General features: G+C 40.0%; 1 protein-coding gene across 12 annotated transcripts in view; it reads left to right on the top strand.

The window, feature by feature from the left end:
- Nucleotides 1-27,264, top strand: part of dysf (dysferlin, limb girdle muscular dystrophy 2B (autosomal recessive)) — a 104,619-nt gene that overhangs the window by 66,793 nt on the left and 10,562 nt on the right. For 7 of the 12 annotated variants that reach the window (XM_042401017.1, XM_042401013.1, XM_042401019.1 and 4 more), the window contains 10 exons: nt 6,429-6,527; nt 15,902-16,030; nt 16,898-17,053; nt 17,177-17,268; nt 18,417-18,587; nt 18,810-18,952; nt 23,172-23,311; nt 23,498-23,586; nt 23,995-24,090; nt 24,232-24,373. In XM_042401017.1, coding sequence (XP_042256951.1) covers nt 6,429-6,527; nt 15,902-16,030; nt 16,898-17,053; nt 17,177-17,268; nt 18,417-18,587; nt 18,810-18,952; nt 23,172-23,311; nt 23,498-23,586; nt 23,995-24,090; nt 24,232-24,373 — 1,257 coding nt within the window. Of the gene's footprint in view, nt 1-4,243; nt 4,256-6,428; nt 6,528-15,901; nt 16,031-16,897; nt 17,054-17,176; nt 17,269-18,416; nt 18,588-18,809; nt 18,953-23,171; nt 23,312-23,497; nt 23,587-23,994; nt 24,091-24,231; nt 24,374-27,264 lie in introns of all 12 variants that reach the window. The other 5 variants (XM_042401012.1, XM_042401015.1, XM_042401014.1 and 2 more) reach the window with 1 other exon arrangement.

Genomic DNA, 27,264 nt, shown 5'->3' with positions numbered 1-27,264 from the left:
TCCCCCGGACCGACAGGATAAATCTGGGTCCAGCGGGAGATCAGACTGTGGTTGCACTGGGCAGCTGCTTGGTATGAATGTGATCAGGGTGTTCCTGAAAAAGAGATCATCTCTCTCAGAGAAACTCCCCTGTTAAATAAAGGTTTAAAAGAAAAATCAGTGTCATTTTCAGTGTAGTTTCCTGCTCTAAAACCCACTGTAAGCAATACCTGCCCGGCATGATACGGCAGACAAAGTTAGCAACAATATGGTGAACATAATGTAGCAGCTAAAGATCCAGATATTTCCTTCAGGAGTTGGCGGAGACCAGACCAGAGAGCTGAAAGAAGACTGAATATTGATTTATCAGTTGGCCAGAAACAGGATTTTAAATTAATGCCAGTGTTGCTCCGTGTCTGTTGGATGTGTGAATACACAACTGTTTGCTAAAGAGTTCACAATATCAAATTAAAAGGCAATAATGTGTCTCCAAGTGGCCAAAAAAATCATCTATGCACATTTAAGTGTTCAGTAGTCTTGAAACAAATTAGTTCATATTATGATATTTTATTGTCTGTATGTCTCTGTGGAGGATGAGTCGTGATAATCTTTCTCGCTCCTTTAAGGCGTTTATGATGTTTCATTCAATTTTACAGATCGATAAAGCACCTAAAGCTCCTAAAACTACAGATACAGATAAAGAGACAGAAGACATAACTTAAGAGAGAAGTTAAAATCCTGCAAACTTGCTCACCTCTACATACGTGGCTAAATGCTGCGTTGGATCTTCAGTTCTAGAAAGATACAAAAATTGTTTTTTATGCTTTTGGCTTGATATAACCTACAAAAACAGTCACTTTTCACCCACATTTAGCCCAATTTTAACCAAGATGTTTAAATGTGTTTTGACCTGCAAATGAAAAGTGTTTATTCGGGGGGAAAAAAAACAAACTTCCAGTCAGAGTGAGCAATCTTAGGGAAGCTAAACATATGATTTTTTTAAGAGTAAACTGCTACTCAGCGAATCTTTTAAAGTGGTAACCCTTCCATGATGCAGCGGTGGCTATCACTGCTAACGCTAACTACCCGGTTCTTCCTAAGGTTATTCAAAACTGCCAGAAATCTGCTACGCATCATTTCCTGCACGTCAGAATGATTTTCAAAGAAAAGAGCTGCCAGGCAGCGTGAGCTTAGAACAGCAAATGGAAAAGCTTTCAGGAACTGGATATAGATTGAGTCACTACTGTGTAATGTCAATCAGTGATAGCAAAGAAGACATTTATTTATGTGAAAATGCCACAGATTTTTACTTGAGGTTTTGGTACTCTGCCTTGAAACCACAGTGGAGGGAATGACAAAACACACAAACAGCTCTGCTGAAACATCTATCCCAGTCTTTCCACATTCTTCACATTAACCAGTTTATTTCGGAGATACAGAATCGGGGCCAAAGAAAATCTGTGCAGGTTTTAGGCTCCTTCTTCTTCTCAAAGCACCCAACCTTCCTGCTGAGCAAGCCACTTAAGTGTCTCAATTCAGGTGCTGGATCCTCCAAAATCCACATTTCTAGACTGAATGTCATAACAGGAGGACATTTGGCTTCTAAGTCTCCAGCTGTGATTGAAAAGCAGTTTTTTTTTTTTGTGCCCTAACATGGCTTTGTGTCTTTTGCAGCCCTCGTTATTCCAGGCTGCAGGATTTTATTCCAGCTGATGACCTCCACAGGTGGAGTCTTTGGTTGTAATTAAAGTTAGCAGATTCTTTGCACATGATTGGACGTTCCTGCCGTAATATCTCGTGCACCGGTTAGTTGTTTTGTTTGGAGCGTTCAAGCAATCCTTGTTGAGTTGTTAAGTTGGGGAAATATATCATAACCGCACTGTTTTCACCAGGTATTTGCGTTCAGTTGGTCATCAGTTACTTGTAAATCCATCACACGAAGTGGACTGATGAAAAAACCACCACAGGAAGCATAAACTCCATTTTTTGAGCATGTTGCCTTCTTGAGAAATGAGAAACCGATTCACGGTGGCCAGACCTCCACCAAGTTCAACAATTATGGGGCGATTTTTGAGCGACATGTTCGACAGCGCTCCGCACCATAAATAAAACACCAAATGAGGGAATATCTTCAGGAAGAATGCTGTTCATCCATCCATTAGAGATCCGCAAACTTGGACGGTGTCTCGCAAAGAGCATCAAAGATGTTCTGGAGCCTCGTAGTGGAAAAACACATTTATAAGATTTATATTGGTTTTCCTTCAGTCGTTCAAATTGAATGTCGTGACACTTAGTCTTGATCGATAGCGGCTTGGATTTTTACCTCATTTGTACGCCGCTTTGGACGAATACGTCTGCCAATGAAGAAATCTGTGAAAAATGTAAGCGTAAGCTCAAACTGTAAACACTACCACAGATTTTCACTGGTATTTACACTTTGTTGGCTGCTTGAGCGCAACTTCCTGGTGATAAATTTGGGAATTTTTTGACTTTAAGAGCCAAAGAAAAGCTCCTGAAACCCATCAGTTTCGATCTCTATCAGTCTGGACTGTCTTAACTTTTGAAATACGCAGCCTCTCCCAGCTCCAGTGGTGCTGCTTTGACCTCTGACCTCCCACTGTGGAAAGGGGTTTCCCTACATTTATAAAGCAGCTCAAAGCTCTTATGTAAATCCAGCCACTCTGCTAGCAGAGTTCTTGGCAGTGCCAGTCTGCCTTTGGTTAGCCTGGCTTTCCCTGCAGGGCGTAATGATAGGCTGCAAACCACACTGACACCCTGAACAGACCACTGCATGTGTGTGTGTTTATATATATGTGTGTGTGTGTGTGTTCGATCCCTTAAGCGTGTCCTTTAATACAGTCTGGAACACTCCACCGACGTGGGCCTTAATCTGTCTGAATCAGGAGTCGCGAGGACTTGAGGCGAACACACCCCGACACACACTAGTGGGCACACACACACACACATAATTTCTGGCGCCCCTGTCATCAATGCTTGGCACCGGTTGCACACAGCGGGCACATTAACACACACCAGACACTTCAAGCCTCAAGACACAAAGAGCCATGCCTGTGTATGTGTGTGTGTGTGTCATGTCCTAGTTAAACGCCACGTGCTGCCCTTTTCCATGCCATGCTGCCACTTTGGAAAAATAAGGAATTCCATAGTTTTCCGCCCTCGATATGTGTGTGTGTGTTTATAAGTGTGTCCCTGAGTCTGTGGGAAGTAGGAGAAAGGGGATTCTACACCAACCCGGTGCTATAAGAGCACTTTTGTTCTACATTTATGCCTACACACACACACACACACACACACACACAAAAGGAAAAAGTGGTGCATGCGTCACGAGTGTGTTTTAAGCTCGAGTGTTCCTCGGAGGGTTGAAGGTTGCAGGGTGGGGACGGGCCGAGTTGAAATGTGTGTTTTATATGTGTGTGTGTGTGTGTGTGTATGTGTGTGAAGGGGCAGTCTGGTAGTTTGATCTGTCCCCTCGGTATTCCCCATCTTTGTAGTCGTTGTTTCCTTGTTGCATCAGGGCCAACGGGTCTGCCGTCAACACACACACACACACACACACACACACACAGACATTCAGACATGCACAATTTTTAGTTTCTGTGAGAAAATACTCAAAAATGCTTAAAAAGGGCTGCTTGACGTTGCCAATGTGAACAGACTTTTACTAGATTTGATGGATGACGATGTTTCATACTTGAGAAAAGTAAAAGTAAGCCTTGATTTGAAAAAAAAAAACAAAAAACAGGGGTTTCATTCAAAGATGTTATGTATATTCTTCCCCCCAAAAATCATATTATATAAATCAAAATGACTTGTATCCAAACCTCAAAAAGCCATCAGTCAAAATTTCAAAAACAAAGATATTTTATTCCGCGAAACAGAACGACATTGTAAGCGCCGACCTCAGGATGACTCATAGCAGTAATAGTAAGACTTTACGGCCTTTACTTTCATGCCAGCAGTCATTTTGTAATAGTGGGATTTATTTCTTCTTCTTCTTTTTTTTTTTTTTTTTTTTTCTTAAATGGTGTATGCTTCATATTGGAATGAAACTCTTAATGTCTTATGAGGGGAAAAGGTATTAAGAAATGTGTTGAAAAGCTACTTATAATGTGTTTAATCTTGTTATTTTAGTGTGCGGTTACGTTTTGTCAGCGATGTGTGCCTCTGCATTGAGTGACTGCACAGTATATGATGAAACTAAATTCTTGTCTGACTTTTCTTTTACTGTTGACGCGGACACTAGATGTTACAGTGGGTAAGTTTGACTTCATAGGAAAATAGCAAAGACTGTTTTTAAATGGTGCAGTAGTGGAGAATGTGTGTAAAATTACATGCTGGTGTCTTTTTGGCAAACTTTCTATGCATGTGGATGTTTGGTCTGTGAATAACTGTTACTATAAATATGTTCATTTATTTATTTAATGTTTATTTGTATAGGGACAAGTATATATTATGAACTAATGACACATATAATACCATAACATTTATAGCCTAAGCTAGTTTGCAATGCCTTTTTCTGAAATACAGTACATTAAATTAAATTAAAGCACAAAATAAGAAAATGCATACAAAACAGCACAAAATATGAATAATTTACAAACAGCTATGCAATAAAAGTATCATTAAAAATGTCATAATACAGGGTTTCATATCATTACTTTCATCAATTATACAGTATTGTTAATTTTTCTGTAAAAACTGAATAAATTTCAGCAGTTATCCTAATATATTTGAGACATTTTCTGCAGGAAGTTTTGAATGAGATATCAGTGTATCTATCTATCTATCATTATCAGTGTGTCTGTTTTTTTTTTTTTACCTCAGTCACTCCCGTAGAGTCCTGTTTTCAAGTCAAGTCAGTTTTATTTATCGAAGTGCCAATTGGTATGGATTCCTCCGTGTCAATAGTCCGTTTATTGTTGGTACGGAATTCATATGCATGTGCATTGGTATTGATTGCACAAGATCACGTGATCGAATTCAAATTGTTTCAAAATGGGGGAACGTTTTTACTTGCAGGTGATACACCAATGCTTCCCATGGTTTGGGTTACAATGGTTAGGTTTAGGCACAAAACCCACATGGTTTTAAAATGCCAGATGTGATGGTCAAAATGTCTGCTAAAAACGCCCCATCTAATAGCGCAAAAATGCCTGACATGACGGTCAAAACATCCTTTTAAAAATGCCCTGTCTAACGGCACTAAAATGCCAGACATGATGGTAAAAAACGTCTGGTAAAAATGCCCCATTTAATAGCACTTAAATGCCCGAAATACAGTCAAAATGTCTGATAAAAATGCCAGTCTAACGGTTCCATAGCCGTATCCGGTGCCTTTATTTATATAGTCCAATCTGTACAACATACAACACAATCCATCCGTAGACCCTCAATTCTAATGATCAACAACTCCACAATAAAACTCTTTAATGGGAAAATAAAGGGAAAAGTTTGGGAAGAGCAACAGAATACAGAACTCTTTTCCATGACAGACAGACATGCAATAAATAATATGATGGTGAACACACACGTCATGCACCCAGACAACAAAATAAGTATAAGAGTCCAACAACAAGAACAAACACAATAGCTTAATTTGAAGTCTCTCTGGTGAGGAAGACATCTGCCTTGGTCTGATGAAGAAAATGTATGTGTAACACAGAAGTGATGAAAAACAGGGATTCTTCTCATGCATACATAAACATACATTTTGCAACTTTTTTTTTTTTTTTTTTACTATTACATATTACTTATGATGTTGTCTACTTTGTGCCTGTTCTCATGTCAACGTTGCCCGTTTCCATTGCCTCAGAGCGCCCATATACCATGACCTTAATGCCGTGGAGCCACCAGAGGCAATTTTTACTTGTGTTGACGTGAGTTGGCTAACTCCACGTTACTATGCGATCATTGGAAAAAATCATGAAAAGCAGGTTATTCCTGAGCCTGCGCTTGCTCTACAAAGGCAAGCAACACTCTATACCAGGGCTTTAATGTGTTTTAACGGTCAAAGGTCATTACAGGAAATCAAATGTTTAGAAAAAAATCATATAAATCCATGATGTGCAGTCGCCACAGCAGTTTTGGTGAGACAGGAAATGAACTTTTAAGTAATTTCTTGGCATTATAGGTCAGTCTGTATGAAAATAAAAAGATGTTGAGATTAAATTCAATGCAAACATTTAAAGAAGAACAAGAATTTGAAGTGTAAAAGATAAAAATATACAGTTTGGACCCATGAATATTATAGAAAAACACTGGTTTTTACAACATTGGCTTAAAAAAAACTGTAAACACAGTTACACTTTTGTTATTTTTTTCTTAATGTTTCAATGTTTTTTACCAAACTACGTCACCCCAGTTTTCAGTTTTCAAAAAAAATCACATGACACAGTACTCTTGTCAACGTCTGAATATGTGACCAACAGGCAGAAGAGTTCATGGACTGGTGGAGTAAGTTTTACGCCTCGATTGGAGAGAAAAACAAGTGCGGGACGTACCTGGAGAGAGGCTTCGACACGCTGAAGGTAAGAGCTCAGTTAAACGTTCTCTCCATGTAGAAATGACTGTACTATGTGAGCATAGACGTTTTTTTATGCATGTTTATGTGCTAAAATGGATTTATTGCTTTTGGGCATTTAGCATTTTTTAGCTACTCGTCAGCACACACGAGTAGATGATTAGTCAGTGGACAGAAAATCATCAAGTACATTTAAAATAATCTGTGTTTTCAATAAATTATCAGGTAAAACACCAGATATTTGCTGTTTATACAGCTTTAACAGAATTTTGCTTGTATACTACACAAGTTTTATATTTACAAGTAATAATCAGTGATGTTGGCACAGCAGGGAGGTAGAAAACATCAATGTTAGCTTATATATGGACATTTTCAGTATTTTGAAATAAAGCAACTGGCTGGAAAGCAGTAAAGTTATATTTTAGAGGTAAATTTGTATGTGGAGCACTCATCGCATTTCCCAAAATGCTTTACTACACAGCACACATCGATAGACGTCTCTCAGCTCTAGCTAGCACTTACAGGCAGTGTACAGCACCGATTAAGAGCACAAAACTCTGTTCATTTTATTAAAATCAAAAAAACACTATATGCTAATTGCTAATTATGCACTCTGAGCTGAAAGGGAGGTTTCCTTCTTTGGATACTGACTAATTTCCACTCATTATGATTCATGCAGTTTACTGTGTGGCACTAAAACGACTCTTCATGTTAATCCCCAAAATCAACCCCCATAACTTCTTCATTTATTAGACGCTTTATTTTACCGGTAACGTCATTTCTGTGTAATTTCATAGTAAGTTTCTTGGAAATAACTGTGTATTTTGGCACTACTGTAATTATATGGAAAATAGTGTCTAAGAACCAGGAACTAATATTGTTAATAAAGGAGTTGATAGAGTTGGATGAAGTTTATATTGATTTCTGGAGGAATTCCTTTGACATAACTACATGTTTAGTTGATCTTTTCTGTAAAAGACTCTTTAGGTTATATTAGAAATAAATTTGAATCAATGATTCAGACACATGCCAATTGAACACTTTCACCATTTTGCCTATAATTAATACCAAATTACATAGAAAAATTCCTGAGAAATTATAGTTACATATCAGTTCTTTTTAAAGAAATGATTGGATTACTGTTGAACCTGTAAAATAAATAGTTATCCATTAATTTATTGATTATTAATTAACAATAATATGTTTTCTACCCCTACATCTCTTGATGACGCTACTTGGAAACATCTATATTGTTATAAAAGGTGTACTTTTGACACTTTTTTGACAAAACAAGCTGTTATTATTAACTAAATTATTAATTGTTTAAGCAAAAAAATTGATTGTGTGTTCGTCCACTTCACTGACAAACAGCTTTAACAGGTTTCTATGTATGCATGTTTGTGTCAGTAGGTTGCTAGATGCAAATCCAGGTCAGATTAAAGTTTGTGTAAATGTCTGTTCGCAAGAAAGTCAAAGAGAAAGGAGAAGAAACGATGGTAAAAGGTAAAGAGGATGAAGAAAGCATGAAGAAGAAAAGAAAGTGTAAGAGAAAAACCCAAAGAAGACGGAGACAGTGCAGCCCTTTGTTCCACTTTCATAAAATGTTTTGCTCGTTGCCCCAAACTTCACCATTTAAATCACATTTTTGCCCTCCTGCCAGCTACCGTCATCCCTCTCCGTCCCTCCATCCTTGCCCCCCTTTTTCCCCTTCTCTTCTCATGCTCCGTCCTCGCAGTACCCGGTTGCCGTGACATTCCGACCCGCTTTACGAACGATGACTCATCCGTGGTGAATTCGCCGCATGGGGGACGGATTCAGGCGAAAGGTTGCTCTCTCCGATGCAGGCGAGTCTGAAAACGAGCGATCACGTCAGCCGTCGTCAACGTCTGTCTGTGGTCTCGTTCTTTTAGAGTCACGACACGGTTCAGCCGCCGTCCCCAGGAGCCCCTCCGCCATCGCCCACGCTCTGTTCAACCCTTATCCCGATTCTCTCGGCCCAAACCCCGACCTTTTCATCCACCGGGACTCAAAACACACGTCAGTCTTCTTGTCTGATGCCCAAACAAATGACTAATCATGTCAGAATTTGGCCTTTTTATATTACTCTTAAATTAGACCTCTAACATCTCCCTTGAAAGCCATTTCATCAGTGCAGCAGCCTTAACTCTGTCCTTTCTAAAAACTGTAAAAACCAGTTTTCTGCATGTATCGTCCAACATCCATGAAGACATGTAACATGAAGGCTGAAAAAGGGATTGAATGTAATATTTTGATGAGTTGTTTGGTGCGAAAAAAAGGTTTTACAAAAAAGATTTATGGAAGATCGGATCAATTTTGGAAGCATCAGTAAAATAAATGGCCAATTTCCAAGATCCAAGTCATGGAAAATTATTTAAAAATTACCCTCCAGCTACCCGAAATGTTCCATGCGTGCTCCTACCTAAAGGTCTCTTTTTCTTTAGATGAAAACATTAAGATGTACCTAAAACTAAATGGCACAATAGAGAACAATAACAGCTTGCCCAATAGTGATTTGACCCTTGAAAGGGCTCTTTCCATTTTTCTAGTGGGTGTATTTTTTTCATTCAGGAAGCCCATTAAATCGTTTCACCCCCGGCCAATGGAAACACATCCAAGTCGCCTTTCACTTTTTGCGACATTTCAAAATGTTGCTCTAAAATTCACTTGACAGTTGGATGGAAACTAATGAAATGACCAATGAGCCGCTGATTCCATCGTCGCTTTGCTTCGCTGCCACCCTCTCCTCCTCTGCTCTCCCCTCCACCTACACTGTGCCTACTTTTTATTTATCCCCTCCCTCCTTCCCTCTCCTCTCTCCTCTGCTGCTCCTTTCTTTCCTTTGACAAACCCAGATCTGCTACTGTCACAGGGAAATGAGCCACTGTTTCCAACCTTTCCAACTTGTTTTACCTTCCTTTCACCCCGTGCCGCCACCTCCTCTCTCTTCGCCCTCCTTCCTCCTCTGTTCCTACTGCCCTTTGACAGTCTTTGGGTTGCCCGCTGTCAGCTGAGACGCAGTTTCCAGCCTTGCTTTGACCCGAGGGAAACTCTCTCCCTTAATACCTTCACCTTTACTCACAGCCTCGGCTCTGCTGTCGCCTCCCTTTCTGTCACCTTTCTGTTTCTGTTTCCATCTCCTCCCACCCCTGCAGAAGCTTTGCAGTTGCATCACCGGTTTTGCACTCTTGTTTGGCGACACCATGGAGGTCCACTAGAAAAATGAACTAAGGAAACCTCTACGTTCATCAAAACCAGCTGAAAAGACCTAACTAAGGATTCAGCAAAGACAATGACCGTAACTTATTTCAGTAATAATCTAAGCAAATTGTGCCATAAAGTAGTTACTGTGACACAGTTAACTCTTTAAACCTGGAATTTAAAGAGTAACTTAATCCACTAAATCCATTTTTTGAGTGAGCACATACATAAATACATAAATAAACACATACATACACTACTGTTTCTGGTCAAAGTGAATACAGTAGGGATAATTACAATGGACGTTCTTTGATTTTTTTCCAGAGAAAAATAACCATTTTTCTCCCCTGCACTTTGACTTGCCTTGTTGTTGCTGAAAGGTGCTTTACAGTAGAAATAAACTTGCCTTGCCTCTAGACTATAATTACATTTTTTTTCTGTGATGTTGCAGTTTGTTCTGCACCCCGAAGTACAAGGAAACGTCATGTTCACTCTAATCTGGGCAAGGCTGCCCGTTAAGAAGTAGAAAAATGGAAAATCAGCGTTTGGTTCGGAGTTGCACAGATTGAAATTGTGCAGCTGAGACCAGTAGCAGTAGTTCATGTTCATATCACGTTCATGTCAGGTAAAAAAAAATGCTTCAGGTTGCAGCCACGAGTGACACACGAGCCGCTATGCAGGTTTTTTTGATAGCTGTAGCGAGTATAACTGAAGTGTCGACTGGTAAACACAACTAAAAACATTCCCTTGGTATGTTGATAGCATAAGAAGACATCATGTCGTCTACAAAATATACCTGCTACTACATATTGGTTGTATACAAATGTGAATTTTAGGTAATGGAGTCGGCTAACACTAGTTGCTGCTACATAGCTAGCATTAGCTAGACTGTGGCTCTTATCTAAACACTACAATGAGGCTTTCTACAATTGATTAGATTCATTGAATTGAGTTCCTCCAATATGTCACATCACTCTTTCCTGTTTTCTTGCACCAACCTGTTCAGTTTCACCTCTTCTCTTTCTTCCTCCTCTTCACTTTCTTTGACCTTTTCAATCCTTGGATCATCCCTTACTTGCCACACTCTCACCCCCTCTTCACCTCTCTCCTTACTTTCTTCTTCTTGACAGTAAAATTGGTTATTTTTACTTCCGTCACAAAGACGCTGCTGTTTCCATCCTTGTTATGACTTCACCTTCACCTCTCTCCTCCCCCCTTCTCACCTCCTCCTCACCTTTATCCCCTGGTACTGGGTTTGCTGCAGGAGGATTGTGGTTTGCTGTACTCCAGTGAGCCAGTGTTTCCAGACTTGTCTTTCATTTGCATCATCCCAGCTTTCTTAAAAGCTTTTACACCTCTAACTTCCTCAACCTCTGCTTCACCTTTACACCGATTTTAAAAAGCAATCACGTCTCTTGTTTTCTGTTATACCCCTCGCTATTCACATTTAAAGAAGTGCAGCAATCATTTTGATATATCAGCTATTATCTGTGATTGATTTTGCTAATCTTGAAGGGAAAGAAAAGACCTGAGGACCTCAGAGGGTAAAAAAGGTCAGTTATAGTTAGTTTCTCCAAGATTAGTTTAGATTATTCTGTGATCCTTCCTTTTCAACTCAAACGTAGTTGGAACGAAAGTATAAATTTAAGCTCAAAGAACTGATGCAAGACTACGAACGTCTGTGTCTTTTCCCTGTACAAAACTACATTCATCTGTTTTACTTGAAGATTGGTGAAACTGTTCAAAACACCCGCACCTAATGTCTCCTGTGTAAGCCCATAAACCGGTGGCATCTTGACTAGTCATTATAAGGCCTGGGATGTCATCCTTGAAAGAGTTTCTGATTTATAGGATACCGGCTAAAATAAAGCCGATCCTTTCTTTATTGTGTTTTGTCCATCTCAGCCTGCTAGTGTTGCAGCAATAGTTTCCTTTACAGCAACCTATCTGAGCATTTGGCTTGTATATGCAAGTGAAAATTTACGGAGCCTTGGATGGGCCATGGGAAAAAAAAACAAACTAATTTGTGCTTCACCCTCATCCTAATATCTTGTCCTGCGTATACCCTCTCTATGGATCGCCTGAATCTTATAAGGTTTTATTTTGATCTTGGACTAAGATATGTGGATATACTTTGAGTTTTGGTCTGTAAGTATAGCCGTAAATGTACTCTTAAGGGATTACAGACTTTTTTGGTGTAAAACCTTTGCTCCTGCTAGCAAACCTGAAGTAAATCAAAGAAGTTTTACCAATCCTTCATTCAATATGATGTTGGATGTCTCTGTTGCTTTCTTCAAACTTCCAGCTGACTGAATCTGTTTGTTGCTCTCTACAAAAGGGGAACAGGCAAAATAGTTAAATCAAGAGCACTAATTAAGTAATCCGTGCACACAAATTATTAAATTATGTCTTCGTGGCCCCTCCTGGGCTCCATAAAAATTAGATTGTGTGAATGTAAAAAATGATTTGGGCACACCGGGGCAAGTGACGTCCTGGTCAACATAGATGGATTTGCTAAACTCTGACTCTTTCTGTCTCGTTGGCAAAGAGTAGCAGTGTAGAAAACATTCAGCCAGCAGCCTCTTATTTTTAACCGGTGGCAATTGTCACTTTCACCCTTTAATATGATAAACTGGTCATATCAGCTGTCAGTAATTAAAGGTGATTCTATGAATAACTTCATGGCAGACCAAAATTAAACTGTTATCGGGTTCGTGTGTCTGTACTCGACCAAAGATCACTTGTGAGATGCGAGTGAGTGTTTCTGGAGTTCCGGTAACTCCATCCGAGTCTGATATATCGTGCCACGTCAGTTTCAGGAGTCTCATTCTCCAGTTTAACTTTAATTCCTATCAGATCAATAATTTAATCTTATAATCTTAACCGGAACTTTCTGTATTTGGAGATGGTAGCTCATTAAAATGTGTGCCAAGGTCAGAAGGTTAGAGCTGTTATTTTGATGTGCCAGATATACATTAAATCAACATTGCATATCTTCGTCTGCTATGTGGGTAGAAGTATTGGAGAATATCTAAGGAGTCCCTAAATTACTACTATACTTAAAGAAAAGATGATGTTTTCTATGAAGGATGCAGTTCAATTGCTCTTATACTTTTCTGCCCAATAATCAACATGGTTTCTAGTACGTGCATGTATCATATTTTAACTCTGCAACCCTGGTGCTCGTGTCTAAACCTTCCCCCCTCTCTCTTCGTACCCCCTCTCCCTTGGTACTGGGTTTGGTGTTCGAGCAGTGCAATGAACGGCTGTTTCCAGACCTCTCTTTAGTTTACATCATCCCCTTCATCACTCTCTCTTTCTCCTGTTCCTCCCCCCCTCCAATCCTCACCCTGCTTTTCCAACTCTTTCACCCCTCTCCACCCAAAATCTTAAGACCACGGACCCTTCATTCCTCTCGTCCTCCTCCTCCCTCCCTCCCTCCCTCTCTCTTCATCTCCCGCATCGCTCTTTCCAAACTAACCTCTTTGTTCCCTTTTGTTTTTTAATAACAAAGAAGTTACAGTAGATGGAAAGCATCTCATAACTTTCATAACCTTTCTCCACCCACTTAGACTCATTTTAATGAGCTAACTTTCCAGACCAGTATATCTTGTTTGTACATATATTATAAAAAACACTAATTGTACATCATACAGGAGATGAAAGCTCGTTTTTTTTTTTAACAACACTGCATTTTTTAAATGTTTTTTGGGGAATTGTTGCCTTTAATAAACAGCTGATAGTGGAGAAGTAGACAGGAAACAAGGGAGGGGGGGATGACAAGCAACAAGGGTCCCCAGGCGGAGTTGAACCACGGACGTTGCGGTTATGTGGAAGTGTGGTAACCATTCGGCTACCACAGTGATCCAAACGCTGTGAAATCTTGTGTTGTTGAATAATGAGATTGCTGCTACACCCACTGGCTAATATTGGAGGGATAAATTGAAAACTAATTTTGGAATATTTTGGAAATATGTTGGTTTGTTTACTTGCTGTGAGTCAGATGAGAAGATTCATATCAGTTTCATCTCTGTGTGTTGAGTATAGAGTTCAGTCTTGGACATGTTTAGCCTAGCTTAGCACAAAAACTGAAAGCAAGGTGAAAGAGCTAGCTTAGCTTTGTCAAAGCTGCCTTCTAACAACTCTGAAACTTGTATATTATTCTTTCATACAATTTACATGTTATATATTTTTTCATTTACCAAATATCACAGAAACCTTGAACCTGTATATAGTCAAATTCCTTGTATGTGTAAACATACTTGGCCAATAAAGATGATTCAGATTCTGATATGAATGGAAAAAAATGAAAAAAATATGAAATTATATGTTTATTATTTATTTGTATTATTTTATATTAATATAAATAGTAATTTTGGACCAGTCTCTGTACTGCACAAAGATGATCTTCAGATTAAAAGACTTCAGACTCATGGGTACACCAGCAAACAAGCATTGGCTACTTCCAAAACCATCAGCTTCCATCAAACTACATTTTTATCACAGTTAAAGGATAAGACTGGTGTCTCTAAACAATGCTACACAAATAACTTTTTTAAAAACGGCTCAGTAATTCCCTAAAGCAGCTGGGCACTATGGTTTTTAGAACGTTACTCAAACCGAAGGAAATAATGCGTTTGTTGGGGACTATTTTCAGCTGCGGATTAATACACATTTGGTTCTCTAGTGAGTTTTTTTTGGACAGCGGGATGGTATGTGTGTGTGTGATTGAGTCAAAATAAACTACAGTGTTTTTACAGTGTGTTTATAATGTATTTTTAATAGTTTTTGGACAACGACTACTCTGTGGCACAGAGGAAAGATATATCAGGCTCTGGTAGGATCAATTTATTGTCGGTCTTTTCATGGGATTTGTTGACGATAAAAGACATAAAATATTGCCAGCCTTAAGCTGTAAGTTAGAAAAGTTTTTGGTCGGGGTTTTACTGCAGTATAAAACCCTGTTTGACTACATACAGTCCAACATTTATCTTAAATATAGTAGTTTTATTCGATGGAGAGATTCTAAGCACAAAGGCGCACTAACTAGCATCGAAGCTTGTCTCACAGTCTGCCTCCCGTTTATGACCACTTGTTGTCATGTGACAGAGTTGAGTTCACATCAAATATCACTTACCTGAGCCAGCTATATTTGCTGAATGAAGACCGTGAGATATGTTTGAAAGCTTCGAAGCTAGTAAGTGAAACTTTGTGCTTAGATTCTCTCCATCAAACATTGTTTCCAAATGTCAAGAATGAACATCCGTTGTCTTTTATTTTTTATTCTTTATGCTTAATTTCTTTTCAACTTGAGCTCCATTTCAACCTCAACCATCTTAGGTAGATTTCTGTCTAAGAACTGCTTGTTGAGCTACTATTTGGACTTTTTTTTTTTGGTTTTTGTCATCATCCTCCTCCTCTTCTCCCTTTCCATCTTTACCCCCTCCTTTCTCCTTCTCTTTATATGCCTCCTCCTCCTCCTCCTCCTCCTCCTCCTCCCAGTGGACAGTGTAGTTTTGTTAGTCTGATGCTGAAGTGAACCACTGTTTCCAGCTCCCTCTCAAAGCATTTGCCTTTTCAGCGTCTCGCCGCAGAGCTGTCATTCTTCCATGATTGGATAAGAATGAGGGAATGTGTGTGTTCAGTGTGTCCTTCTGTGGCTGCATATACAGTACAAGCCCGTGTACTTATGTGTGTGTGTGACTGATGTAAACAAACACCACTAATGAAAACAAATGAATCTTTTTGTGCTTTTGACACATAGAAGTCCCTGCCCAGATATATATATGCATTTACACACACTACACACACACACACACAAGAACACACACACACTCTCGCCTCATGCCAGCGCCCCTGCAGTGTGAGTGTAATGTAATGTTGAGTAGCTTTTGGCTGCATTTTTAATCCAATACCAGTGGAATTACACTGGCCAATACTCAGCTACGATGCCATATAGAGTAATTTGTGTGTGTTCTGTTGGCACATTGATGAAGATTGTTAAAAATACAGTGTGTGTGTGTGTGCATGTGCGAGTTTAATGATTAAATTAGTAGCTCTCAAAACACAGAAACAAGTTTCTTCTTATCCATGAACACCAAAACATCTATATTAAACTGAATAAGATGGAATAAACTCCTCTCCTCCTCTCCTCTTCCTCAGGTGTACGACCGGGAGTTAGAGAAGGTCGAGAGCTTTGAAGGTCTCTCCGATTTCTGTCAAACATTCAAACTGTACAGAGGAAAGACTCAGGATGAAGGAGAAGATCCGTCAGTGGTGGGAGAGTTCAAGGTACAAGTTTCTTTTCTATTATATTACATCACATCTGCTCTTTTTTCTGTTCCGTCATATCATTTTTGTTTGGTATAGTAGGCTTTAGTTTGGTCAGTTCTCTTTAGCTCTGTTTTGTTTCCATTGTGTTTCACATATATGATCTCATAGCGTCACATCATGTCACAAAACGTCAAATCACTTGAACTCACGACCCAAAACGTCATGTCACATCAAGTCGCGTTACTAAATGCTCCGTCACATTACAAAACGTCACATTATGTCACAAAATTACACCAGTAAGTGTCACATCACGCCATGTCACACTATGCTACATCATGTCACATCAAGTTTGATCACAAAATGCTTCATCACATCACAAAGTGGCATAAAAATGCCAATAAAAGTTAAAAACTGCAGAAGTCAAAAATGTTCTATCACAACATGTCATATTGGAGATGGTTCAATTCAAAGTGGTCTGTCTCTGTTCCTCACTATAAATTACAATACAATACAGCTTCAGTATTGAGAGAAATAGAACATAATTCTTCTTATTCTCTTTCTCTGGGAAATCATATCTCACTTTGCATACAGTTAGGACTGAATATGACAGAAAACATTTAAATTAGTATCTGATCACATTTACATGCACTATAAAAACATGATCATAATTCAAGTTAAGGAAATAATGAATAACAAATAACACATTACATCATGTCACATCACATGCTACATAACATAATGCTACAATTCACTATGTAATATTTGGCTCAGTTCAGCTCCATTCATCTTCCTCATTTCAACTGTATTTAAATGTTTTATTTCCGCTCTTTAACTTCGTCTTGTCCACTCTGACCACACAAAACGCCCCCCGCCCTCATCAACCAGGGTATGTTTAAGATCTACCCCCTGCCAGACGACCCCTCCGTCCCCATTCCCCCTAGACAGTTCAGAAAGCTTCCTCCCAACGGCATCGAGGAATGTTTGGTCCGAGTCTACATCATCCAGGCGGAAGGACTGCAGCCCAAAGACACCAACGGGAAGGTAGGAAAGTGTTTGATTAATGAACAGATTAATGAATTAGTTGGTTCACAAACACACTGATGAATATGAAGGAAACAACAATGTGTATGTATGTATTATTTATATCTTGCTGTGTGTTTTTAGTGTGATCCCTATGTGAAGATCACGTTGGGGAAAAAGACAATCAATGACCATGAAAACTACATCCCCTGTACTCTGGAGCCCGTCTTTGGAAAGTACGTAAAGTCCTTTACTGTAAAATCTGTCTGCCTTTCTGATTTTCTGTCCCACTTTTCTTCTTTTCCTCAATAAAAATAACCATGCCAGCTTCAGTTATTAGTCAAGTTGTTGGGTTTTGTTATGTACATCTATAGTATTTCTCTCAAACTGATGGTTTAAAGTACTTGAAAATGGACATCTATAACGTTTTGTAAATGAATAAACGTTTAGGCGTTTTTTGCCTTCACTTTGCAACTAAAAATCACTTTTAAAATAACAGATAATTTAATATCAGTTATTGTTTTATCAGTTACCACCTGTTGCCATGCAGTGTTTTGGGTTCTCACTTATGTGAGGTCATTTTATTTTATTTTTTTATGTCACATGTAATTGCGGTTTTAATTGGAGACTTTCAAAACATGCAATAAAATATTAATGAGGCAGCTACACTGTACCTTCTCCAAAACGTAAGGCTATTGCCATCCTCATTTAACATGTTAAATGATGGGTGGATTTGCTTCCTTTCAGCCCAAACACATTACTCAGATTGAAACTAAAGCAATGTTTTCCATGAAGACGTCACAGAGTGTAAAGTCAAACTACCAGCAGCTTCATGCCTGAATCAAACAGGTTGTTGTATTCATCTTCCACTATTTGATAAGTTAATTGTTATCTGATCATTTTCTTTCATCTCATTCTCTTCATTCTCCTCATTCCCTCTGAGTCTTTTTTCATTTTCACACCAGTAGGGGTCGCTACACACACACCAATCACAGCGTCAGGACAGAGAGGAGATCACAGACACAGTGCATATCTGAGCTCAGACTGCACACTTTGAACAGCTCTCAGGCCCACTCTATCAAGAGAGTCCTACTGAAAACTCTTGACATGACACAACATTTTTTACACCTTTTGTAAACTAGAATGGATACACTGAGCAGGTTCTTTCATGTGTCACGCCATGCCACACATCATCACATCACAAAATGTCATGTCCCTAGAAATGTCATGCAAGTCACATGATAGACATGATAAGTTTGTCTGTTTTGGGGTATTTAAATATGATTGACAGATGTCCAGATGCCAGATACCGTATGTTCTGGTTTGGGATGCCGCTGCGAAGCCTTCATCAAAGCTCTGACTGTTCTCCCTCTTTTTCTTCCAGGTTGTTCGAGTTAACCTGCTCACTCCCGGTGGAGAAGGACCTTCGGGTGATACTGTATGACCACGACATGCTGAGCAAAGACGAGAAGATCGGAGAGACAGTGATCGACCTGGAGAATCGCTTCCTGTCCAAATATGGAGCCATGTGTGGCCTGCCGCAGTCCTACTGTGTGTGAGTAGACAACCGCCTGATGAGTGACTGTGTGTTTCCATTATTCACTGTTTTCTTTTATGGTTCATGTATTCCCAAGATAAAATTAGATAGAAATATAAATAAATTGAATCATTTCTCTACTTTTAGAGTCAACAGGTTAAACTCAGTCCCCTTCCCTGCCCCCCCCCCCCCCCACGCCTTTATGTCACACACTCACTTTCTCTGTCTCTCGCCCATTAGATCGGGGGTAAACCAGTGGCGAGACCAGCTGACACCCAGGCAGCTACTGGCCAGAGTGTGTGAGCGACAAAACCTGCAAAAGCCTGTCTACAGAAACGAGGTCGTCTACTTCAGAGGAGACGATTACTCCGCTGCAGACCTTGGTGAGTGATGAATAAATAACGAACAGGCACTAAAGAAATTTGTGTGCAGAGAGAGAAATGTGAGGACTGAAAGCACCTCCACCTGAATTCTAACTTTTGTAGATGTGACCTGAAATTGAAGCCTCTGCCTTATAAAAAAAAGGCGACCTCCCAGCGTGCCCCGCTTGCTTTCTCAAAAATGCATTTAAAAGTTAATCTGAAGCTCATATGAGACTTCAGCAGTCTGAGTTAGTCATATCAAGTGCATATCTGCCACATTTACAGTCTTTTTAGCATTAAATTCTCCTCTTTGTGTTTCCTCGGACAGTGTTTCCCTGTTGAGCTGCGGTGGAATAATAATAACAAAAAGAGGGACTTTGGCACTAAAAAGACTGTAACGTTGAAAGATATCTACTTGATTTGACTCATTTGGACGAGATTAGCTTCACATAAATGTTTAAATACATTTTTGCACAGACGGAGGGCTGTGGATTTTGGCCCCCATCACTTACATTACATTACTTGCATTATGAAGGGCTCTGAATGAGGAGGAATTGTTCACATACTTTGTGTGCACCTGGAGGAATGAAGGCGTCACTAGACGGTAAAGACAGACAAATCATCCTTGCACACACAGATCTACTATAGTGTTTATGTTGATTGCACAGCAGAAATCATCATAGAGTAGTTTCTTTTCAACGCTTTCTGCAAAGTCTAATGCTTGCAGACATGTAACATTGATTTCTGAGGACGTGCACAATGAAACTCTTCATAGGATAGCAGGATATGTGGGGCAGCCATGATGCTCATGAGAACGGGATAGTGAAAAGCAAATATATCATAGTTTCTATCTCATTCTCAAGTGCACATAAGACAGATGAAGGAAAAACGTATTTATTATGTGGTTATTTATGGCAGGCACTCCTGTTTAAAGTGTTCTTTTTCTCTGTTTTCTTCATTTTTAAACATTTGGATTGAAGTTTGAAGTGTTCAATTGTCTTGAAAAGTCTTTAAAAGCATTAAAGCATCCTCAAGAAAAGGCCCTAGAAGTTATTAGAAGATGTTTTTGTATCTGATTGCTGGCTGCGGGGAGACGTTATACACTTATAAACATAAAGTCAGATTGTTTCGACAGTGGATTGTGTTGCAATAAGCTATTCAGTCCTTTTTTTGTGGAGTTTCAGTCAACACCATCAGACCTGTGGTAAACACTGTCACTACTGTAGCTACAGCAAGTAGGAAGCTCATTCACTCATAATGGGCGAGTGCTGATTTTAGCAAAAACTTCAGTGAATTAATCATATTTTGTTGAGTAATCCGTCCATTTTATGCTACTTATCCACTTAAACTTGTTTAATGCATTAGCAGTGTGTGCGTGTGTGTGTGTGTGTGTGTGTGTGTGTGTGTGTGTGTGTGTGTGTGTGTGTGTGTGTGTTGTACCACTGAAGCCAAAACTGAAAACAAAACTAGCGAGAGTGAGAGAGAGAGAGAGAGAGAGAGAGAGTCAGGGAGGCTGGGAAGCGGCAAGTGCAGGGTAGTTCGATTAGGGCGTCATTGGCGCCACTGGACACACACACACACACACACACACATATACACACACACGCCCTTCAGTACATCGCTGATTGACTCAGACTCCATCAGACCTTCCACCATTAAAAAAGACTTAGTTTAATGAAAACACAAACTGTACAGACTTATATCATCCGCGACTTTGTGTGTGTGTGTGTGTGTGTATAAGTGTGTGTGTATAATTGTGTGTGTGTGTATAAGTGTGTGTGTGTGTGTATAAGTGTGTGTGTATAAGTGTGTGTGTGTGTATAAGTGTGTGTGTGTGTGTGTGTATAAGTGTGTGTGTGTGTGTATAAGTGGTTCTTACACGTTCAGTAAATTCACAGCAAATAAATCACTCTGCACCGAACTCCCACCCCACCCATCCCTCCCTCTCTCTCTCTCTCTCTGCTCTTTTTATTCCTTTATTTTCTTCTTCCTTTTCCCTTCTTCTTATCTTCTTTCCTCTTGCAATCAATTCTCAATCCTTCTCTCTCTTTCCCTTAAACCGACCTCTTAAGACCCCTCCTCTTCTTTACTCCGTCTTCTATCTCACTTCTGCCTCTTTCGCTCCCCCTTTTCCCTCCTTCTACACTTTCTCTCTGTCTCGCTCTCTACATTTTAACCCCGCAGCCTCCCTCAGTCCATTTCTCCTTCTGCAATCCTTTCTTTCTTTCTTTTTCTTTCCAGTCATATTAGAAGCCCTCTTTTCCTGTCCTCTTCTTTCCTCTCTTCAATCCTGTCTTCTCACAATCTCTGTCCTGTCTCCCCCCTTTTTGTCTCCTCCTCCTCATCCCTTCCTGCATCCCTCCTTCCTTCTCCTTACCTTTCATTTCTCCCCCCTTTCAGTTTCTGGTTGTTCTGTCTCTTAACTCTCTTTCTCTTTCATTCCTTTCTCTGTCCTCTTCTAGTCTTCCTAACCCTTCATCCCTCCCTTTCCTCATCTAAATCCCTGTCTCTCCTTCCATAATTCTCCTTCCTGTCATCTCCTTTATCCTTTCTTTCTGTCTTCACTTTTTTCTCTCTGTCTTCTTTCCTTCTCCTTCATTCCTCCTCCTATCACCTTTACTCTTTTCCCTCTCTCCTCTATCTTCCCATCCTTTTACTCCTCCTTCTCCCCTTCAACCTTCACCCTCTATCTCTCATTTTCTCCTTAATTTCCTCCTTTCTTTCTGCATTTCTCCTACCTGTTTTCTCCTTTGCTTTCTTCCCTCCTTTTCTCCCTCGTTTCCTCGCTCCTCCCGTCCTCCCCTTTACCCTACTCCTTCCTCCTTCTCTTCCTCTTTCACTCCGTTTCTTTACCCCATCACTTTACCTCCTTTCAGCCTTCCTTTCCTCCTCCTCCACCTCCTCCTCCTCCTCTGCAGCCTCACATCTACTAAAACTGCAGAACTTGGGGAGGAGGGAGGGAGGATAAGGGGAGGAAAGGAGGAGGATGGAGGGGGAGAAGGGGAGGGGAGGGGGGAGTTAAACCACAGGACCACCTGAAGAGTGGAGCGATGAGATAAATATTCAAGATTCATTTTCACCTCCACACACACACACACACACATTGAACCCACACGTATATGTTCCATGGCTGGTGCGATGCAAGGTCATGGTTGTCGTTTTGGTGATTTATGGTACAACTGTGTGTGTGTGTGTGTCTGTGTGTGTGTACACGTGTGTGTGTGTGTGTGTGTGTGTGTGGGGACAAGCCAACGTCAACATCGTGGTTGTCTCCCGGTTAGCGAGGAGCGCCGCTGCGTTCTCTTTCCACAGTTGCCGCGGTTACCGTGCGTCAGCTTGCTGTCCGTCAAAGGCGGTCGCTAACTGGCTGAGAGGCCGCGCTCCTCGAGTTTTCTGGGGTTTTTTTTTTTTCTCCCCTCCTCTATCTCTCTCTCTCTCTCTCTCTCTCTCTACCTCACTTTTTTTTGTTTCTCTTCTCTCCCCCAAGTTTTCTTTTCGTCCTTCTTTCACTCACCTTCCTCGCTTCTCCTCTTTACTCTCATCTGTTCCCATCGATCCTTATCTCATCTTTTCTACTCTCCTTTCCTTTTCCCTTATCTTTCATTCCTTCATCTCTCCTTTTTCTTATTCTTTATTAGTTCATGTTCTCTTTCTCTTTCTCTTTCCTCCTCCTCTTTCTCTTACTTTTCTTCAACTTTCCATCTTCATCTCCTTTTCCCTCTTCTTTATTACTTTATTTCTCCTCTCCTCTGTTTTTCCTTCCTCCTCTACCGTCCTCCTTTCTTCTTTTGTCTTTCCTCCTCCTCCTATTGTCTCCTCCCATCTCCTCTCTTCTCCTTTTGTCTCCTCTCTCCTCCTCTAACAGTCGAGGTGACTCTAAGTTTACAGTCATAAACTTTTGACATTTGCTTGATATTTTCATTTTCCTTGGAAGCAACGCAGATTTTCCTCAATCAGTTGCAACAGTGATGGAGAGACCAATGAACAGCTTATATGTGTGTTAGTTATTGTTGTGTGTGTGTGTGTGTGTGTGTGTGTGTGTGTGTGTGTGTGAATAATGAATAATTCCTGAGAACCACTCTCCTCCCAGTCCAACCAGTATTCTGTATTTCCACTTTCCACTCTGAGAGATTTAAACGTCATTTAAAGAGCACCATGACCTACACTTAAACCTTGATTTGCTGCTTTATATGCCTGTGTGTGTGTGTGTGTGTGTGTGTGTGTGTGTGTGTGTTTTCAGAGGACAAACAGGTGCCTAAACATCATCTCGGCCCTATTGAGGAGCGCCTGTCCCTTCACATCTTGAGGAAACTGGAATTGGTACCTGAACATGTGGAGATGAGACCGCTGTACAACCCGCTGCAACCCGACATAGAGCAGGTAACACACACACACACACACACACACACACACACACTCTCAATACAATATACACTTAATATGATCACATATGTGTTTATTTCTTTCTGTTGTTAACCTTTTCTTGACTTTTTAGCTCCTTTTTTCTTGTTTTTTTTCTCTGTGTCCATTTCTGCCTTCTGATTGGTTGTCGTTACTGTCCATCAGGGTCGTCTGATGATGTGGGTGGACCTGTTCCCCAAGTCTCTTGGACCGCCGGGACCCCCATTCAACGTCACACCACGCAAGGCTAAGAAGTACGAAAACACACACACGTATCAAATGTACTGGAGACACACTGGTTTGAGATCTGATCAGAAATACATGTCCAATCAATCAGTCAATCACTCAGCCAATTAACCAATATGTCAGTCAATCCGTCAGTCAATTAAGATTTCAATCAATCAATTGGTTAGTCAATGAATCAGTCAGTATATCAATTGATTAGTCAATCAGTACATCTATCAATTAATTAAGCTGTGATCAGTTGGTCAATTAATCAATCTTTTACTCAGTCTTACAATCAATCGATCAATCAGTTGGCCAGCCAGACATTCAATCATTTTCTCAGTCACATTGTCAGTAAGCAAACAGTAATCGATACACCAATAAACCCATCAATATTTTGCGGTAATCAGTTTTAATGTGTTCTGGTTCTTGTTCAGGTTCTTCCTGCGTTGCATCATCTGGAACACCAGTGATGTCATCCTGGATGATGTCAGCATCAGCGGGGAGAAGATGAGCGACATTTATGTAAAAGGGTAAAAACCATCTGCCATCATTTATTTATTTCACTTTTACACTAGTTGTTGTCCTTCTCTCAGATTTTAAAATAAATCTTTCTTCTCTCATGAGTGTATTGATTACATGAACAATAACACGATGCGTCAAATGTTTCTCAGCTGGCTCGACGGACACGAAAACAACAAGCTGAAGACCGACGTCCACTACCGCTCTCTGGGCGGAGAGGGAAACTTCAACTACAGATTCCTGTTTCCCTTCCACTACTTACCAGCAGAGCAACTGTGTGTCGTCGACAGGAAGGTAAGAAGGAGGGAGGAAGGGACTGACAACAAATACCACGAAAAGACCAAAACCAACAATGACGACTGATCTAACGAACAAGTGTTGTCTTTGTAGTCAAAGCCTGTATCATCTCCAACAAGTCTCCAACAAGTAGCTGTTGGAATAAAGAAGTTACTGAGTCTTTTTTTTCTAAAATAAACCTTTTATTTACGACCGGTTTTGACAGATTTATGTTGTCAGTAGAAACCAAAGTTGGTGGGGCTGAGTGCTGCAGACACGGTAGAGACGTCAAAATGTATTGAGGGACAGATTAAAACATGGTTGGGTTTGGTCTTTTCATTGAATTCATTGATGGTATTTCGCCAATATTCTTATCCTTCAAGGCTCCAACAAGTTTACTGGAACTGGAAAGTACTCTCGACTGTCTGACCCAAATCCATCCAAAACTCAGACGTTTTTTTGTTATATAAGACAAGCTACATAACTGCAACTGGTGTTGTTTTGTACTTGTCCAATCTCAATCCAAAGGACCTTGATGCAACCAAAAGCAAGCCAGATGTTACTGGTTCTGACCATGTTGAGAGAAGTTAGTGAAATGATAATGCAAATGTCCTTTGAACAAAGTATTTTGCTGAATTTCAACACAGCTTGAGTTGCTCTTGTGTCTCATAAGGATCCAGTCAAACCAAAGCAAAAACTCCATCTGTGTCATTTATAATGTGGCGATAATAACAGACCCAACAGGAGTCCAGACCTCAAAGTTTGGACCTGAGGACCTGGTGTCGGTCGGTTCAGGAGAGATTTCAGAGGGGAGGTCCGCCCTGCAGCCCTCCTCGATAATCTACAGTCGCCTGCAATTAACAAAAAAAATTCAGTGACATTTTCACCAAAAAAAAGAGGAGTGAGTTAGATGTTGTTGAATCTCTGAGACCCAACAGAAACATGTAGTGAAGAGCTAAAATAACATCACACTGAAATCCGATATAACAACACGGCTGTCATTTGCTTTTTTTGGCCCGAGAACCAGCCTCTTTAGCCGTTTGCGGCCCACATGTTTTACGATGGTGTTCACTCGCTCGTAGCAGCATCCTCAATCAGAGAGCAGCCGAAAAAGACGAGAGGGAGTTTTAAATAAAACGCTGCTGGGTGGAGAGCTTTTACTCCAAAACAGAGCCTGGAGCCAGAGACCGAGTTTATGAAGCCAGAAACCTCAGCACTTGGTGATATAATCACTGAGTCACAGGGACTGATCAACAACGCTATCAACACTCTGCTGATATACAGTATGTTGTGCAAACTGTGACGCGGAGGGAAAAGCTGCACTTGTTGTCTTTTCAACTCTGTTAGTTCAGCTCAGTAACCATCTGTAGTGAGTGTTTTTCTAAGAAGTCTGACTTTAACCTTCAAATTCAGACTTTTTCCTCTGAATTCTGGCTTTAATTAGATCAAAATTCTGATACAAACTGTATATATATTCATACATATTTATATACAATAAATACAATGTGCAAAATATAAGGTGTCTCAGAGAGTTTTTGGACCCCAAATTTAACATCTTGGACTCCCTGAAAACCTCAAAGTCAAATGTATCTAAAAATGTTTTATCTACACTATAACGTTTATTTACATCATGAAATGGCAGCTAATGTATTTAACTATAACTGAAAAGTCTTATTTATGTCAGTCTTTAAACCTGCATTAACTGATTTTTGGCCACTAGGGGGCAGCGCAACAAGCTAAAAACACAACACGGACATAGTTTTATCACCTCATAAAATTAATATAATTGATATATAATTAATATAACATTGGCTAACAGTTTCTTATTCACACATAAACATATCTGAAGTCCTGTTTTGGTCTTCCCCAACCCCTAAGAAGAATATCTGTCTCTTTAGCCGATAACTATTTTCACCAGCTAGTTGCTAACTGTTTGGTGATGGGAAAGACTCTAAACAGTAGAACTGAACTGAGAACATTTCATCTGTTGTTAATATTAATATATCAATCATAGTTAAAGTCCATATGAAAAAGAAACATCCATAATTATCCAAATGAAACACATAAAAGCAGTTCTTAAAGAGGCCTTATATCACTATACAAACAAATAAATAACAAATAAAAAGATGAAACTGTGCTTGGACTAGACTCGATTTTAGCAGGCAAATAATTTCAGGAAAGATCCTCGCTTTTAAAGCTTGTTTTTAGTCACATTTCTTATTTTTTCACATCATCAGGAATGTTTAAATATGTGAAGTAGCTGCTTGGATTGAGTGGCGGACACATTGGATACTTTACTGCACAACCGTCAAACAACAGCACTGAATAAGGAGTGAGAGACATGGTCTAAAATAATCTACTGATTAGCTTTTATTTCTTATTAAAATGTACATATTCATTAAATTTAACAATATGCAGTCGAGCTTTGGCAACAGCGTGACTCGACGTTGACGCCAATAGAGCGTATTTGATTTGAGAGAGAAATAGCCGAGAGAGAAAGATAGATGGAGGAAATGAGGGAGAAGACTGAACAAGACTCTGTACTTAGAAGTCTGGCTACAGAATAGAAGTTGATTGATACTGTTAGATATTGCAGAGAGCAGTTTTACACACACACACACACACACACACACACGCAAACACACACTCATTCGCAGCGTCCCACCCCTGCTTGTGACAGCTGGAGTGATAACTTAATGTACTTGGAAAGAGTTTGTGGATAAAGTGAGCCAAGCGGTGAACGAACACACACACACACACACATACGTTGACACTGACATGCGTACATGCTTTAGCACACACACACACACACTCACAAAGGCAGACAGGGTGTAGTGTGTTTACTCTCACTGTTTGTGTGTGTTGTTATGAAGTGTGAGAGCATGATGTGGATTTAGACGCTGATTTAG

This window comes from Thunnus maccoyii, chromosome 22 (assembly GCF_910596095.1).
Source record: "Thunnus maccoyii chromosome 22, fThuMac1.1, whole genome shotgun sequence".
Classification (NCBI taxonomy): domain Eukaryota; kingdom Metazoa; phylum Chordata; class Actinopteri; order Scombriformes; family Scombridae; genus Thunnus; species Thunnus maccoyii.
This window is presented reverse-complemented; position numbering and strand designations above follow the sequence as displayed.